The following is a 13744-nucleotide window of genomic DNA, read 5'->3' on the forward strand; positions in this document are numbered from 1 at the left end:
AAACCTAATAAGATTACTAACATCTATGAAGAGGGATTAAATTAAGTTAGACGTGGCACAGTGGTTAGCATTGCTGCCTTACAGCGCTAGGGCCCTGGGTTCAATAACTGTCCTGAGGTGTTATCTGTGTGAAGTTTCTTCTCCCTGTGTTTGCATGGGTTTCTTCCAGCTGCTCCACTCTAAAACATACTGGTAGGTTAATTCGTTTCTGGGAAAACTGGCACATTTGTGAGATTGTGTGTTTGTATGCCCTCTGATGGACAGGCATTGTGTCCAGGGTGTAACTTCCTAGCACATGTTGCTTGAAAGGCTGTGCCTCCCACACAACTCTGTATTGGACAAGTTAGAAGATGAATGTTAATATTTTAATTAATCCTTTTACTCTATCCAAAATTGCATAGTTCTGTATGGGCCATTGGAGATTAAGAGATAATCTCACATTGTAGACAAAAAATCTTAATGATTTGAATATGTTCAATGTGATATCAGAAAAATATAAACACTTGTTGTTTTATTATAGTGTTTAATATTAAGAGTTTATTAATCCTCTCTAAATGCTAACGATAAAAAAATTAAACTACTAAATATCTTCTATATATATATAGCTTTCATTTGCTTTACAGCCATTCCACTCTATCACTGTTGTGAACATATAAAGATTTTTAATAAATATAATATCATTATATTCATATTCTAAAACAGATACTTAGTTCCTTATCTTGTATATGTATATTATATATTTACAATATGTACATATAGATATTATATTTAATAGCATTGTTAAATATAATTCTATTGCAAGTTTACAGGAAATTTCAATTTTGTTCATTGTCAGTGACAATAAATTGGTTCATAAGTATTGACCTACAGTAAAAACCAAGTGTTTTTTATCCTTCATTCTTCCAGGAAATTTTTGGAATGCAGCCTCCTTTTATCAGGAGTCTTCTTATCTTCATTTTCCCACGTTCCATGCAGAACTCAGTGCAGACATTTCTTTCTACTTCAAAACTACAGCTGAAAATGGGGTGTTCCTCGAAAACCTAGGAATCAAAGATTTCATAAGGATTGAGCTGAGATGTAAGTTAAACAAGCTGACCACAATCTGGTTAATATGTAATAAGTTGTTATTTACACTTGTTTTTCTTGGCAACTAAATACATCTTACACTGTGTAAATATTTGTTGCTTTATGTAATTCATAAAGATTGTGCAGGGCCTTAACAACAGATGTTTCTTTAAATAAAATAATAAGACCATTCCTATACTGTGAGATTAAAAATACTAGGTATTGTATTTTTCTTGATAGGTGTATTTTCTCATGAAACAAGGAAAGCAATAGAAGAGGTGAATGGAATGCATTGGCATTTATTTGTAAAATATATTGTTCACTGCTATGATTTGTAATGTTATAATGTCAGCGAGGTGAAAAACAGCCGCGTCTGACCAAGAGCTCACAGACAGGTCTCAGGCAGTGGTAAGGTGTGAAACACTGCAACAAAAAAGTGTAGCCAAAAAGAAAAAAATACACAGAAATAAACCTAACACACAGGGCTGCAGAGTGGTAGTGGCAAGGAAAAGAGAAAGCGCTGAAACACGTAAGCAAGTGCAAAAAGATTGAAAAAAGAAAACTGGCATAAAAAAACTATGAGGTAGCCAGTGCACAGTAGCTTAACGACAGAACTCTGAGTGAAGGGCGAGGGAAGTATTTAAGGAAACTGGAAGTAATAATGAAATAATAATTAAATAATAAATTAATTAGCCACCTGCTGTGAAAGTCTGCACGAGGGTGTTCTAAGAGTGCCTGGAGGTGTGCTGTCATGCATATGTATACAGGACCAATGACCAACATTCGGGCATGACAGCTACTAAATTACAACAGTTTTCTTGAAAAACAACTTCTATTCAAAAAGAGTGAAAAAATAATTATTGCTTTTGAATTAATATATAGACATTATACAGATGTAGCCATCTAGAATGTGCATCAAAATTCACATTAGCAGTATGCCATCTGCAGTATACAACACTCTCTTCCGGCATACTGAATTTAGTTCTTCACTGCCAAAAGAAGACTGACAGGTGGCCCTTAGTGTTTAGTTGTTATTGAAATGTTAGCTTCATTTAATCTTTTTTCTAAGTTTAATAATCGTGTATCATGAAAATATAACATTTTATATTTTATATAACACATGAAATGCATATAACATTTATATAACATATAAAAGAATAGCTTTGGCTGTCATTTTTTCTGAAAAGGGATTTACATGCAAAGGATGGACCCTGGATTGAAACTATACCACTAAAGGATGTACGGTAATTTGAAGTATAGCACTGTAACATTCACGTATTGGAAGCCTACTTTTTTAAATCCACTTAATATGGAATCATGTAACTAAAGGGAAATACTAGAAGGGGAAAATAAAAATAACTGACGTATAATACCTTTTCTGAATATTATTAATGATATTAATTAGTGAATATAAATATATAATATTAATATAGCTGGTAGTGGTAGCTGAAAAAAAATAAGGTACAAAATAGCAATAGTAATAGTAGTATTACGCTTAAACTTCAATTGCTGCGGTTATTTTGGTAACGTTTTGACTTGCATGTTTTAACTACATTTCCCATGAGCTCTTGCTGTCTTTATTTTTGTAAATCTTTATCATGCTTATTTTAAACTAAATTTTCAATGAACACTTAGTAAGGCTCAAATTAAAAACAATAAACAACATACTGTATACTTGAACAAACATACTTTATGTACGTAATTATAAACCACCAGGGCTAGGCAGGACCTGCAGGACACAAGGAGGCAGAACCATGCATTTTTGTGTAGTTTTTTTTTTACCAATCAGCCTTCTTCTCCCATGTTATTTTGGAATTATCTGTTCCTTTTTAAACTGATTATCTTCTTAATTACATATCCTCTCAGATATTAAATGATTTGTTTTCCTTACGATTTTTGCACATTTTAGAACCCAATGATATTAATTTGAATTAATTTGAAATAATTACTGTTGTCAACTATATAATTGTCATGTCAACTGTGTTATACTCTTGCCAAATATGTCAATAATTCATGTATTTGACTAAAATTGTATTTTAATTACATTTTGTTTAGTTTGTATTACCCAAAAAGAGTAATATTATTTAATTTGCTCAAATTGATTAAAAAGTTCTTGTTAAATGCTACTTTTGTGAGAAAGATGTAGTACCAGTGTTTTTTTATGATTTCATATTTAATAGATGTTCCTCTTTAGATAAAACACTTCAAATATAAATAGGTCAAAAGAACATCCATGATTTTGTCCCTGCTCCAAAACATTGCCAGTTAAAAGCTGTTAAGTTGCATCAGATGTGTATTTATCATGCAAATCAGCCCATTGTTACGTTATGTCAATTGACAACAGGTTAGAGAGATGCAGATACAGTCTCCTGCTTCTCTTTGTACACTGCTGACTCTGCAAGGGGAATTAAGTAGAATCTCGATGATATAGTGAACAATGTGTTGGTTTCATTTCCTTAGAGGTTTTGTTATTGTTTTTAAGTAAATGGTGCAGAAATGCAAGAAATGTATAAAAATATACCAGCTTAAGAATAAGTAATAGGTTTATTCCATGCTGAAAAAAGAAGAAAGAAAACACAACATTTCAGCCATTGAGAACAATATTTACATATTTCTTTAATAAACAATATGCTGTTTTTTATATGTTTATATGTTTTCACTTTTGTGAAAGTTTTTGTTCAGTAATTTTATTAATCTAGTTTATTTTTTATGTATTTTGGACCTTTTTGTTTCAGTTCTTCTACAAGCAGTTATAACATAGGTAATTTAAATTATTTGTAGTTTATATATAATGTTTATATATATATATGGAGCATTGCAAAAACAGAGAAAAAACAGGAATTGACTGAGCAGATTAGTCAATCATAAAATAAATATTCATAACCCCTAACTTGTAAGTGATTTCTCCAGAATATACCTGAGTGGTTGGTATAATTAGAAGCACATGAATTCTTTTTTCTCTGGCACAGCTTTGTTGAAAAGAATAATAACCCAGGCACATTTGGTTAAACAATATTTATTAACAATGACAATAATAATAAATTAGATTTAATATTAAATATTAATCAATTCAATACAACCTGCAGTTAAATCTCTCTTTCTGAAAACCCAGAAACCCAAAAATAGATGGCAGCCTATTGTAAAAATTCAACCAAAGCAGGAAAGGCTGCCTTTTACATAGGTATTTTTTGACTCAAGAAAACAAAGAATAGTAAACTTTCTCTAGAAAATTCCAAATATTATCGGGTATTGATCATGAAGTAGGAGCTCTCAACTGGTACAAGCTTCATGTTCTCTTCTTCTCCTCTGCCTCTTGTGGTCTGACCTTCTTTCTTTTCCCCTCTTTGCTTTCTATATCTCACTTCCCTTTTTATATCTTAATCTAATTTTATATGGTGTCTTTCAGGACTGCTGACTGACACTTAATCATTTATGCAGAGGTTAATTAACTAAGGTAAACGAGAAAATTGTTTTGCCAGTTTCTCACACCCTGACAGATTAAGTAAACATCCCATGGTATGAAACACTAGGAAGTGGGAATATTGACTATAGTGATGCATTTCCCAATGTGTCTAGATTTTTAGAGACACATCCATTGTCTTACACCCCATCCTATAACTAAAAACATTACATGTTTCTTTGCGCTATTATAAAATGAAACTTCCTACCATCAATAAGCAGCACTTGTAGTTTTTGACATTAAATGCATGAAGGAAGAAATTGCATTGGCAGTTCAATGGTCAAATTATCGCCTGTCATGCAGGAGGCCAAGGTTTGATTCTCAGCCAGTGCACAAGCTGTACTTTTTTTAAGTGCCTTGGAGATAATAAAGACTCTATTTTTCATAATAAAAAATAAATAAATAAATAAATAATTAAAATCTTAATATTAAAATATTAGTATTAATATAAATAATAAATGTAGTAATAATTACACTATTAATAAATGGAATCACCATTAAATCCAAAATTGAAATTAGTTTGAATAATATAATAAAATGTTAAATCTAATTAAATATTAAATTAATTAAAAAAGAAAGTATGGCTATTTTACTTAAACAAAATTACTCCGTTTGATATATAAAAATAGTTTATTATTACTATTGTGGCTTGTTGTGAATGTGATGTGCTTATTTCAGATTTATATCCACATTCAGATAATTTATATTTTGTCTTAATGTTAATTTCAGCAATGAGTAGTCAGCAAACAATTTGACTTTAAATTTTGATTATGAAAAATATATTTCACTTGTTTTTCTTGTACTGTTGTTTTAAATGTGAACAAAGACCACATTCCCGATGTGCCGACACTTAAATCTCATTAATTCATATCCACAGATATGCCGAACTGATAGCATACAATTAACTGAAGGATTGCTATATAAATATACTGTATATACAGTAAATAGAGCATGATGATGTATGTTTTTAAAGACAATAAAAAAACGTATTGGCAGCAAGAACGTCAAAAACTAAGATGCTTCATATTTCGTAAATGTCATAATTGTTACACAAGACAGTGAAACTTGACAATATGTTACAGTTACAATTTTTATTCAATATAATTTCTCTAGTGTCCTGATTTTTATAAGCAGGACATATTTTTATAAACAAACTTTAAAGTAAAATTGTTTCCTGATTACTTAAACTGCTTAAATTTTGATTATAAAAATATGTTTCACACATTTTATACTGTAGTGGATTTAAAACCATCATACTGGTTACACTATTATTAATACTATTAGTATTTGTATATGGTATTTGATCACACTGCAGTTCATTGACATGTACGCTGCTGTTTTGGTATACTGTATCTGTGGATATGACTTGTGATTAATGTGTGTGGCATATCAAGAGATGAGAAAGCATTGCTTAAAAAATCCTGACTGGGAGAAAAAAGCCGTGTGTATGTGTTTTTTCTTACATATTGCAGTATATTGCCTAACAGTATGTTTTAACAATATGTAATACATACAAATAAATAAAAAATGGTTAAATGTATTGTAACCCCAAAAAACACATCAGACAGCACACATGTATAATAATCGCCAAATTAGGCGATAAATAATAGAACCACAATTATATTCACCATTATATTAACAGTTACAACAGATACTTAACACAACTTAACTCATCTTAACACAAATCTAAAACATTTTAAAACAGAAGCTATAAACCTTCTTCACACCTGCATGTCAAGATCACAGTGTGCCCAGTGGGTGTTTTGTTTGGATCATACTATGATACATACTATGGTCCCTGAGGCATACCGTCCAAGGTTTTTTTTAAAAAAAATCAATCCTTTGTCGAGTTTGGACGAGAGAAAGGAGTAGCTTTTGAGAAGTCATGTACTGCTTGCAAAGTAACTGATTTTGACAAAATTAAAGAGGTAATTTTGCTTTAAGAATTTAAAACATGTCTGCCTGACTGTATTGCAGTTTAATTTATTGAGCTCTTCTGACTTCTAATGGAGTTATCTAATCTAAAGTTAAGGTCTGCTTCTTTCACGGTTTCGTTACGGAAATTGTTTTTGACCCTTGTTAAACTCCGAGATCCTGACTGATTTGACTTTCTATTTGTCTCATTTAGCTGAAACAGAAAAAGATGTTCTGTAGTTAATATTTTTGGAACTATAAAACCACTAACATTGACATACGTGCTGCTGCTGTTCAAAGCCTCTCATTAATTTACTAATGCAATGAACTCTTCGACCCTGCACCTCTTTCAATTTTTAACAACTTTATCACCTTTGTCTGTCCGGGGGTTCGGATTTTGGCAGATGTCATTGCCCCTTCTTCCTCAGTAAAACCCCAGTAGTGCTATGAGAACATGAATGTGAATTGAACATTTAAATATAATGTGCTATATAAAATAATTAAAAAAATAAAATACAGCTCAATACATATATCTATATCCAAAAATTAATATTGTTAATGATGCTCAGAAACTTATTGGCACCAAATTCATCAACAATTAAGAAACTTCATATTTCTGAAACATCATGATTTTTACACAAGAGAGTGACAATTTTTTTACAGTTATGATTTTTAATCAATACAATTTCTCCAGTGTCCTAATCAGGAGAAAAAAAAGTTTATTTTTTTATTTATTTGTGGATTCTGCAGTTGAACCCTGTGCAATGGCTAGATAGTTAACCCTTTCAAATTGCTTTGTCAGTCTGTTCGCGGGGTGGTGGGCCCATCTCTTTGACCTCTGATATACTCCTCAGTACACCTTTAGTGATCATGAATGTTAAGTTAATTTTTAATATACTTTGATCTATAAAATTAATAACAATGTCAATGTAGATGTCATAATATTTACAATTGACAGAGTAATTTTATTTACAATTGGTTTCATTTTTCCATTCCACTTCAAATTTGGATCACAAAGAAAATAAAAATGGTTATAAACTGCTCCAAAGCCTTTTCAGACAAGAGAGTTAAATTCAGTAAAATAAGCTCCAACACCTTGCAGTATTACCCTTTTTTTTACTATTCTAAGTATGCCACAAATTAAGTGAAAAACAACAATTGCAAGCAATGTTGCAAGGTAGATATTTTATCGATAGCAGGTTTATTTAGTTTCTTGGTTTACTGGGGACATATCATTTGTTAAATTTAGGAAGGGAGACAATAACTTCAGCCCCAACTCTCACCCCCCTTTATCAAAGGTGATAAAGGTGATAGAAATTCAGTCAAAAGGGTGCATTGTGTTAACAAAATCTCTTCTGCTAACATAGCCGCTTGAAAGAGCAAGGTGGTTTTCTGCTCAATGAAATGAAAGCTACCGTAAAGTCAGGCAGACAGATTTTAAATTCTTCAAGCAAAAATAACTTTATTTCTTGTCAAAATCAGCTATTTTGCAAGCAGTACACAACTTCTCAAAAGTTACACCTGAAGAAGGCTCCACGGCTTAAATATTGTGTTCATTTTCTCTTCTTTGCTTTTACTAGTTACTTTGCAGCCTACTTATACCGACTCAGATACAGTGGATATAAAAAGTCTACACACCCTTATTGAAATAGCAGGTTTTTGTAATGTAAAGCCAGAAATCAAGATAAATCATGTCAGACATTTTTCCATCCTTAATGTGACCTTGCAACCAACAAAATTCAAGAGAAAAACAAATATATAAATATTAGGAAAAATAATTGAAATGAAAAAACCTACAACAAGGGTTGCATAAGTGAGCACACCCTTTTATAATAGGGGCTGTAGCTGTTTTCAGAGTTAACCACATTCAGAGTTCACATTCAAATCATGTCCAAAGGTAATTCGCATACACCTGCCATCAGGGAGGCTACCAAGAGGTCTACAGCAAAACTTAAGGAGCTGCAGGAATTTTTGGCAGGTATTGGTCACACCTTGCATGTGACAACAATCTCCCGTATTCTGCACATGTCTGGGTTATGGCTTAGGGTGGCAAGACGGAGGCATTTCTCACAAAAAAGAACATCCAAACTCATCTAAATTTGGCCAAAAAATACATTCAATCACCCTAAAACATGTGGGAAAATGTCTTATGGTCTGATGATACAAAGGCTGAACTTTTTGGCCTTGATTCTAAAAGATATGTTTGGCGCAAAGACAACACAGCCAAACATCCAAAGAACACCATACTTACTGTGAAGCATGGTGATGGAAGCATCATGCTATGGGGCTGCTTCTCTTCAGCTGGGACAAGTCAAGTCTAGTCAAGATAGATGGGATAATGACTAGCTCCAAATATCAAGATATTTTGGCACAAAACATGCTTCCCTCTGTCAGAAAGCTGAAGATTAAGAGGAATTTCACCTTCTAACATGATAACGACCCAAAGCACACATCTCTTGAATGTTGTTGGTTGCAAGGTCACACACAAAAACCTGTGTTTTTAGACTTTTTAGACTTTTTATATCCACTGTACCTACTTGAACTTCTCAAAAGCTACCCCTTTCTGTGGTGTGAAATCAATTTTTTTTTATAATTTCGAAATGCCTCAGGGACTAATTCATAGTATAATCAGAACAAAACGGGTCTCCTGACGTTTCATACACACAAATCACTAGAAAGTAATATTTCAAAATTTAAAGTTAGATTGTTTGCTGAATTACTCATTGCTGAAATTTGATTTAAGACAAAATATGGATTTTCTCAATGTGGTTGTAAATCTAAAAGAAACACATCACGTTTACAATAAGCTATAATAATAATCTATTTTTTATTTATCCATGAATTTAAAAAACAAACCAACAAACCAGAAACAATCAGTGTGGGATTTGAGCAGCTCACATTCACAGTAGTAAGCAGCCATCTAAAACACTTTGTTAAACTATTGCTTGGGTACAGCATGATATATTACAGTCTATGAGTGTTTCATTTTCCATTACTACTACAAGGAGAATAAAATGAACATCAAAATGTTTCCAATAACCACAAGTGATATTATTAGGTGCCAAAATTTTATAGTGTTTTATGAAGTATATAAACTTTAGTTAGAAAAAGTACGTCAAAAATTTCCCAAAATAACCCCATAAGTTACTAAGTTAAAGACTTTAATGCATAAAATGTTTATGAAGATGGTGGAATACTGTTGTGTACTTTGTTTATTATATTTGGCTACCACTACCATTTACTGTACTGTACTTCAAGTATATATTATCTATGAGTGGCTTTAATGCCACTACAGTACAGAATGTGTTAAATATGTTTTACTTAATTGAATTTCAAAGTTAAATAGTTTCATGATTACTTGTTGCGGAAATTTGCATGACATTAGCTACATTAGGTATATATTACGTTATACTTCCATTTTTAATCTCAGATAACAAAATTTCTCTTTAGTTGTAAAATTCCGTATTCATACTCTGTATTAAGTGGACATAGTAGAGAAACAGATTAAATGAAGCAATCGTTTCACTAACATCTAATGCACCACAAGAGCCACCTCTCAATCATCTTTGGCCAGTGAATTACATAACGTAACATGCCACTTTACTTGTATCTGTAAAACATACAGGTAGTGAGGGTAGTGAAACTGGAAGTAATACTGTACAATACAGTGTAGTGCATGTGGCCTTGTTTGGCCCCGTTGGGGCTTTAAAGGGGATGTCTGTGCAATACAGAACAATAACTATATTAGGAAATTTTGTATGACATGCTTAGATTGTGCTACAGAAAACAGCAGCTACAATTACAGGGCATAGAATTATATATGAGAATAATACCAGCTATTTCATGAACCCCTGTTTGATGGTATTCACTAATGTAAGGCTGGGAAACATAAGGAATGCATACAAAAACTGTTTTAGTGCAAACACCACTTTCCTTATTGCAGGGACCACCATTGTATTACTGAAGAGTTGCAAGTCACAAAAACAGCAAAATACTGAACCAGTCACAAAGACTCTGAGCACTGTGAACAGAGTTTCTTTTAATGCTGAGCTCTGATGAGCAAAATTAACAATATTTGTGATTAAGAGATTGTGAATGTAAATTATATCCTGCCTGCTGACAGTTTCTTCCAGATAGAATAATATCAGCAAAGTATAAAGTGTTCTGTAGATCTCTAAACCTTCTGTTCTCTTTAGAAAGCTCTCATGTGAACATAAGAGATAATGTTTTGTAGGGGAACGATTATTCTGTTGTTTGTGGTCTCTTAAATTTGACGTAACCTGCCCCAGAGCAAGTTAAGAATAGAGGTTATGTTATGTTCCTTTGCATTGTAGATATCTGATGAATTTTAATAAAACATATTCTTCTCAGTTTAATATCTCATAGATCCCCATTTTGAATGATTAAAGATGGTCTAGGTAATTGTTTATTAATTTAAATGAACAAAAAGTGTCTTCACAGCATGCAGTTTTTAATTTGGTGATGAAAGTTGAATACAGGTACATGGAAAAATAATACATATCCGAATCCGCCACACATGTTAAAAAAATTATTTGAAATGAAATCCACAGATATTCATACTGTATATCATCCATGATATACAGTAGTATTAGCATCATTCTTGAAAACTGCCTTCATCAAGATGCTATTACTTACACCACTGTTTTGCTAGTGATCATTAAAATTATATTAAATAAATGTTTAGAACATGGCATACTGTACCTCAATGGCAAATTACAATATTACCCATTTAAATATATTGATCAGTGCAGACTTTTATCATCTACAATGCAATTTATAGTATGCAACTGACAAAGTAATTTAAATAACTACTCAAAACATATTTTAATCTGGCCCCGCTTGTGTTTTTGTGTATTAAAGCCATTATGTATAATATATTTAATAATCAGAATTAAAAAAAAAACAGTTTTCTAAATACTATGTACAGTAAATAAAATTACTAATATCTGTATACTGCATGCAATTAAAAAAATAGTTATTCTATTAAATGGAGTGCCCTGGACGAGTGTGATGATATTAGTGTTACACGGTATTGTGACATACTGTACAGTACATTATGGCAACATTGTGGCAATGTTGTCACATGATCTTATTTAAAAAATGTAATCAATGTATTTCATGAAATTGTTTTTCACTATTCACTACAATTTCATTTGATTATTTTTTTTCACATGCAGTATGCACACAGTATATCCATGAAAGCACTATTGGATTAATTAACATTTAAGACAGTACTGATTTATCTAACAATCATATGCAGCTGTGGTACTCAAAGGATGCAATATGCCACCTGGAAGTTTTACAGAATTGCATTTCTGCATCAAACTATTTGAAAAAAATAAAAACGCTGTCCGTGATACTGTGGTTCTTCAGTGGTATACTAACTAATACCTGGCACATTCAAGATTGCTGAATGTGTATGGGCAGTATATTAATCAAATATCCAACTTGCTTAAAAGGAAAATAACATGTTTAATTTTGCAAGGGCATTTGACTCAGAATTTCATCAGTTTTAAAGATATTGATAAAATTAATCCTCTACATTTAGGTTCAACAATGATCCAAGTACATGGGGTCTTAAATTAACACTGAGAGATGTACTGTATTTAGTACCGAAAACAGGAAGCACTGCTTCTCACGAAGAATCACTGGGGTCTGGAATAAAGTACCCAATTAATTCATTGAAACTGACACTTTAAGAAGTTTCCTCAAGAGACAGTTTGACTGTTTTGAAAATTCTAAGGCTTCTTGCAATCAAACAAGCAAAACACAAGTAAAATAACTTCTAATTTGTAACCTTCTTATCTTCCTAAAATATTTATCATTCATTTATCTGAGATCCTTTTTAATGATCTATTGTCTATAAATAATCATATTATACTTGAATTATATTTTGTAATTTGAAAAGATCTACTATATACACCAAAATAAATTACAAACAGTACCTTATATATCTACTGAAACTGTAACTGTGGTTTGCTGAGACATGAATTCTTTTTTTGGTTCAATTAACAGCACCTTCAACAGTGGTGTTCTCTTTTGATGTGGGAAATGGCCCTGTTGACCTTGTTGTGACATCATCTGTCCCTTTAAATGACAAGCAGTGGCACTATGTAAGAGTTGAGCGCAACATTAAGGAGGCCTTGCTACAGGTCAACCAGTTGCCCATCCGATTTCATGAGGCTGCACCTGAAGGACATTTCCGCCTACAACTCAGCAGCCAGTTGTTCGTAGGTAAGCACTCACAAAATGGTTTGTCTCCAGAGGAGGCAGTTATAATGTCAGACTTTTAAGGTTAAATAAGCACAAATCCCTATTTAGTTGAAGAGGTATTGTAGTAAGAGGTTGAATGTATATATTCTGATATCTGATTTAATTTATAGACTTCTGTTTCAGCTCTGTAGTGGCTTTTTCACAGAAAGGATATTTGTCAAGATTTGTTTCACTGTTTCAATTTCACTGTATTTTTGTTATCCTTATAATTTCTTTCAATTTATTTACATCAAGCACAAGTTGAAACCTTTTTGTTAGTAAATTATACACATGTGTGCATTTTCTTGCAGGAGAATTTACCTACTGCTAATAGTATCACATTTTATAACAGTATGCTCTTTTGCAAAGTTTTGAACTGTGCTCAAAGTAAAGTGAACACTGTTATTTGTGTAGGAAACTGCTATTCTGCAAAACTAAGAAGATGTGCCAAGTAAAACAAAATACTGTTTGCATACGGTATTATTTGGCCAACTAAATCAGTACTTGGTCGAAGCTCCTTTTGTTGAAATTACAGCTGTCGATATTTTTTACAGGTTTCTACCATCTTTGGGCATTTTTTGGGAGCAATTGTGTCTGACACTTGCTCAACTTATGACAAGGTGTTAGTTGCACTGCAGTTTGTCATGACTCACCGCATATATTCTACTTGATTTAAATTAGGACTTTGACTGCAACATGAGACTCTTCTTGTATGCCCTGTCTATGAGGCCTTTACCTTGGGTTTCAGCTCACAGATCTACTGATCTGTAAATATTCTAACAGTTTAAGATTCTTGGGTGGCTCGAGTAGGTTTTCCATTAGGATTTCCCTTTATTTTACACAATCAATTTTCCCCACAATCATGACAATTATCCCAGTCTCTGCTTGAGAGAAACAGCTTTATAATAAGGTGCTTGGCATTTATTATGTTGCCGATTGGATAATGTACCAGAGTTTGCATTCAGAATAAAAAATATTATTTTCTTGATTGACAATAAAATTCTTCTACCAGAATTTTACAAATGTCTGTAG

The 13744-nt window shown here is 32.2% G+C and overlaps 1 protein-coding gene across 2 annotated transcripts in view; it reads left to right on the forward strand.

Moving 5' to 3' along the window:
• Window positions 1-13744, forward strand: part of cntnap5a (contactin associated protein family member 5a) — a 448552-nt gene that overhangs the window by 347531 nt on the left and 87277 nt on the right. For both annotated transcript variants that reach the window (XM_088607188.1, XM_088607189.1), the window contains exons 16-17: window positions 907-1077; window positions 12476-12694. In XM_088607188.1, the coding sequence (XP_088463314.1) occupies window positions 907-1077; window positions 12476-12694 (390 nt within the window). The remainder of the gene's footprint in view (window positions 1-906; window positions 1078-12475; window positions 12695-13744) is intronic.

The sequence above is a fragment of the Lepisosteus platostomus genome, chromosome 14, assembly GCF_059453375.1.
Source record: "Lepisosteus platostomus isolate fLepPlt1 chromosome 14, fLepPlt1.hap1, whole genome shotgun sequence".
Lineage (NCBI taxonomy): Eukaryota > Metazoa > Chordata > Actinopteri > Semionotiformes > Lepisosteidae > Lepisosteus > Lepisosteus platostomus.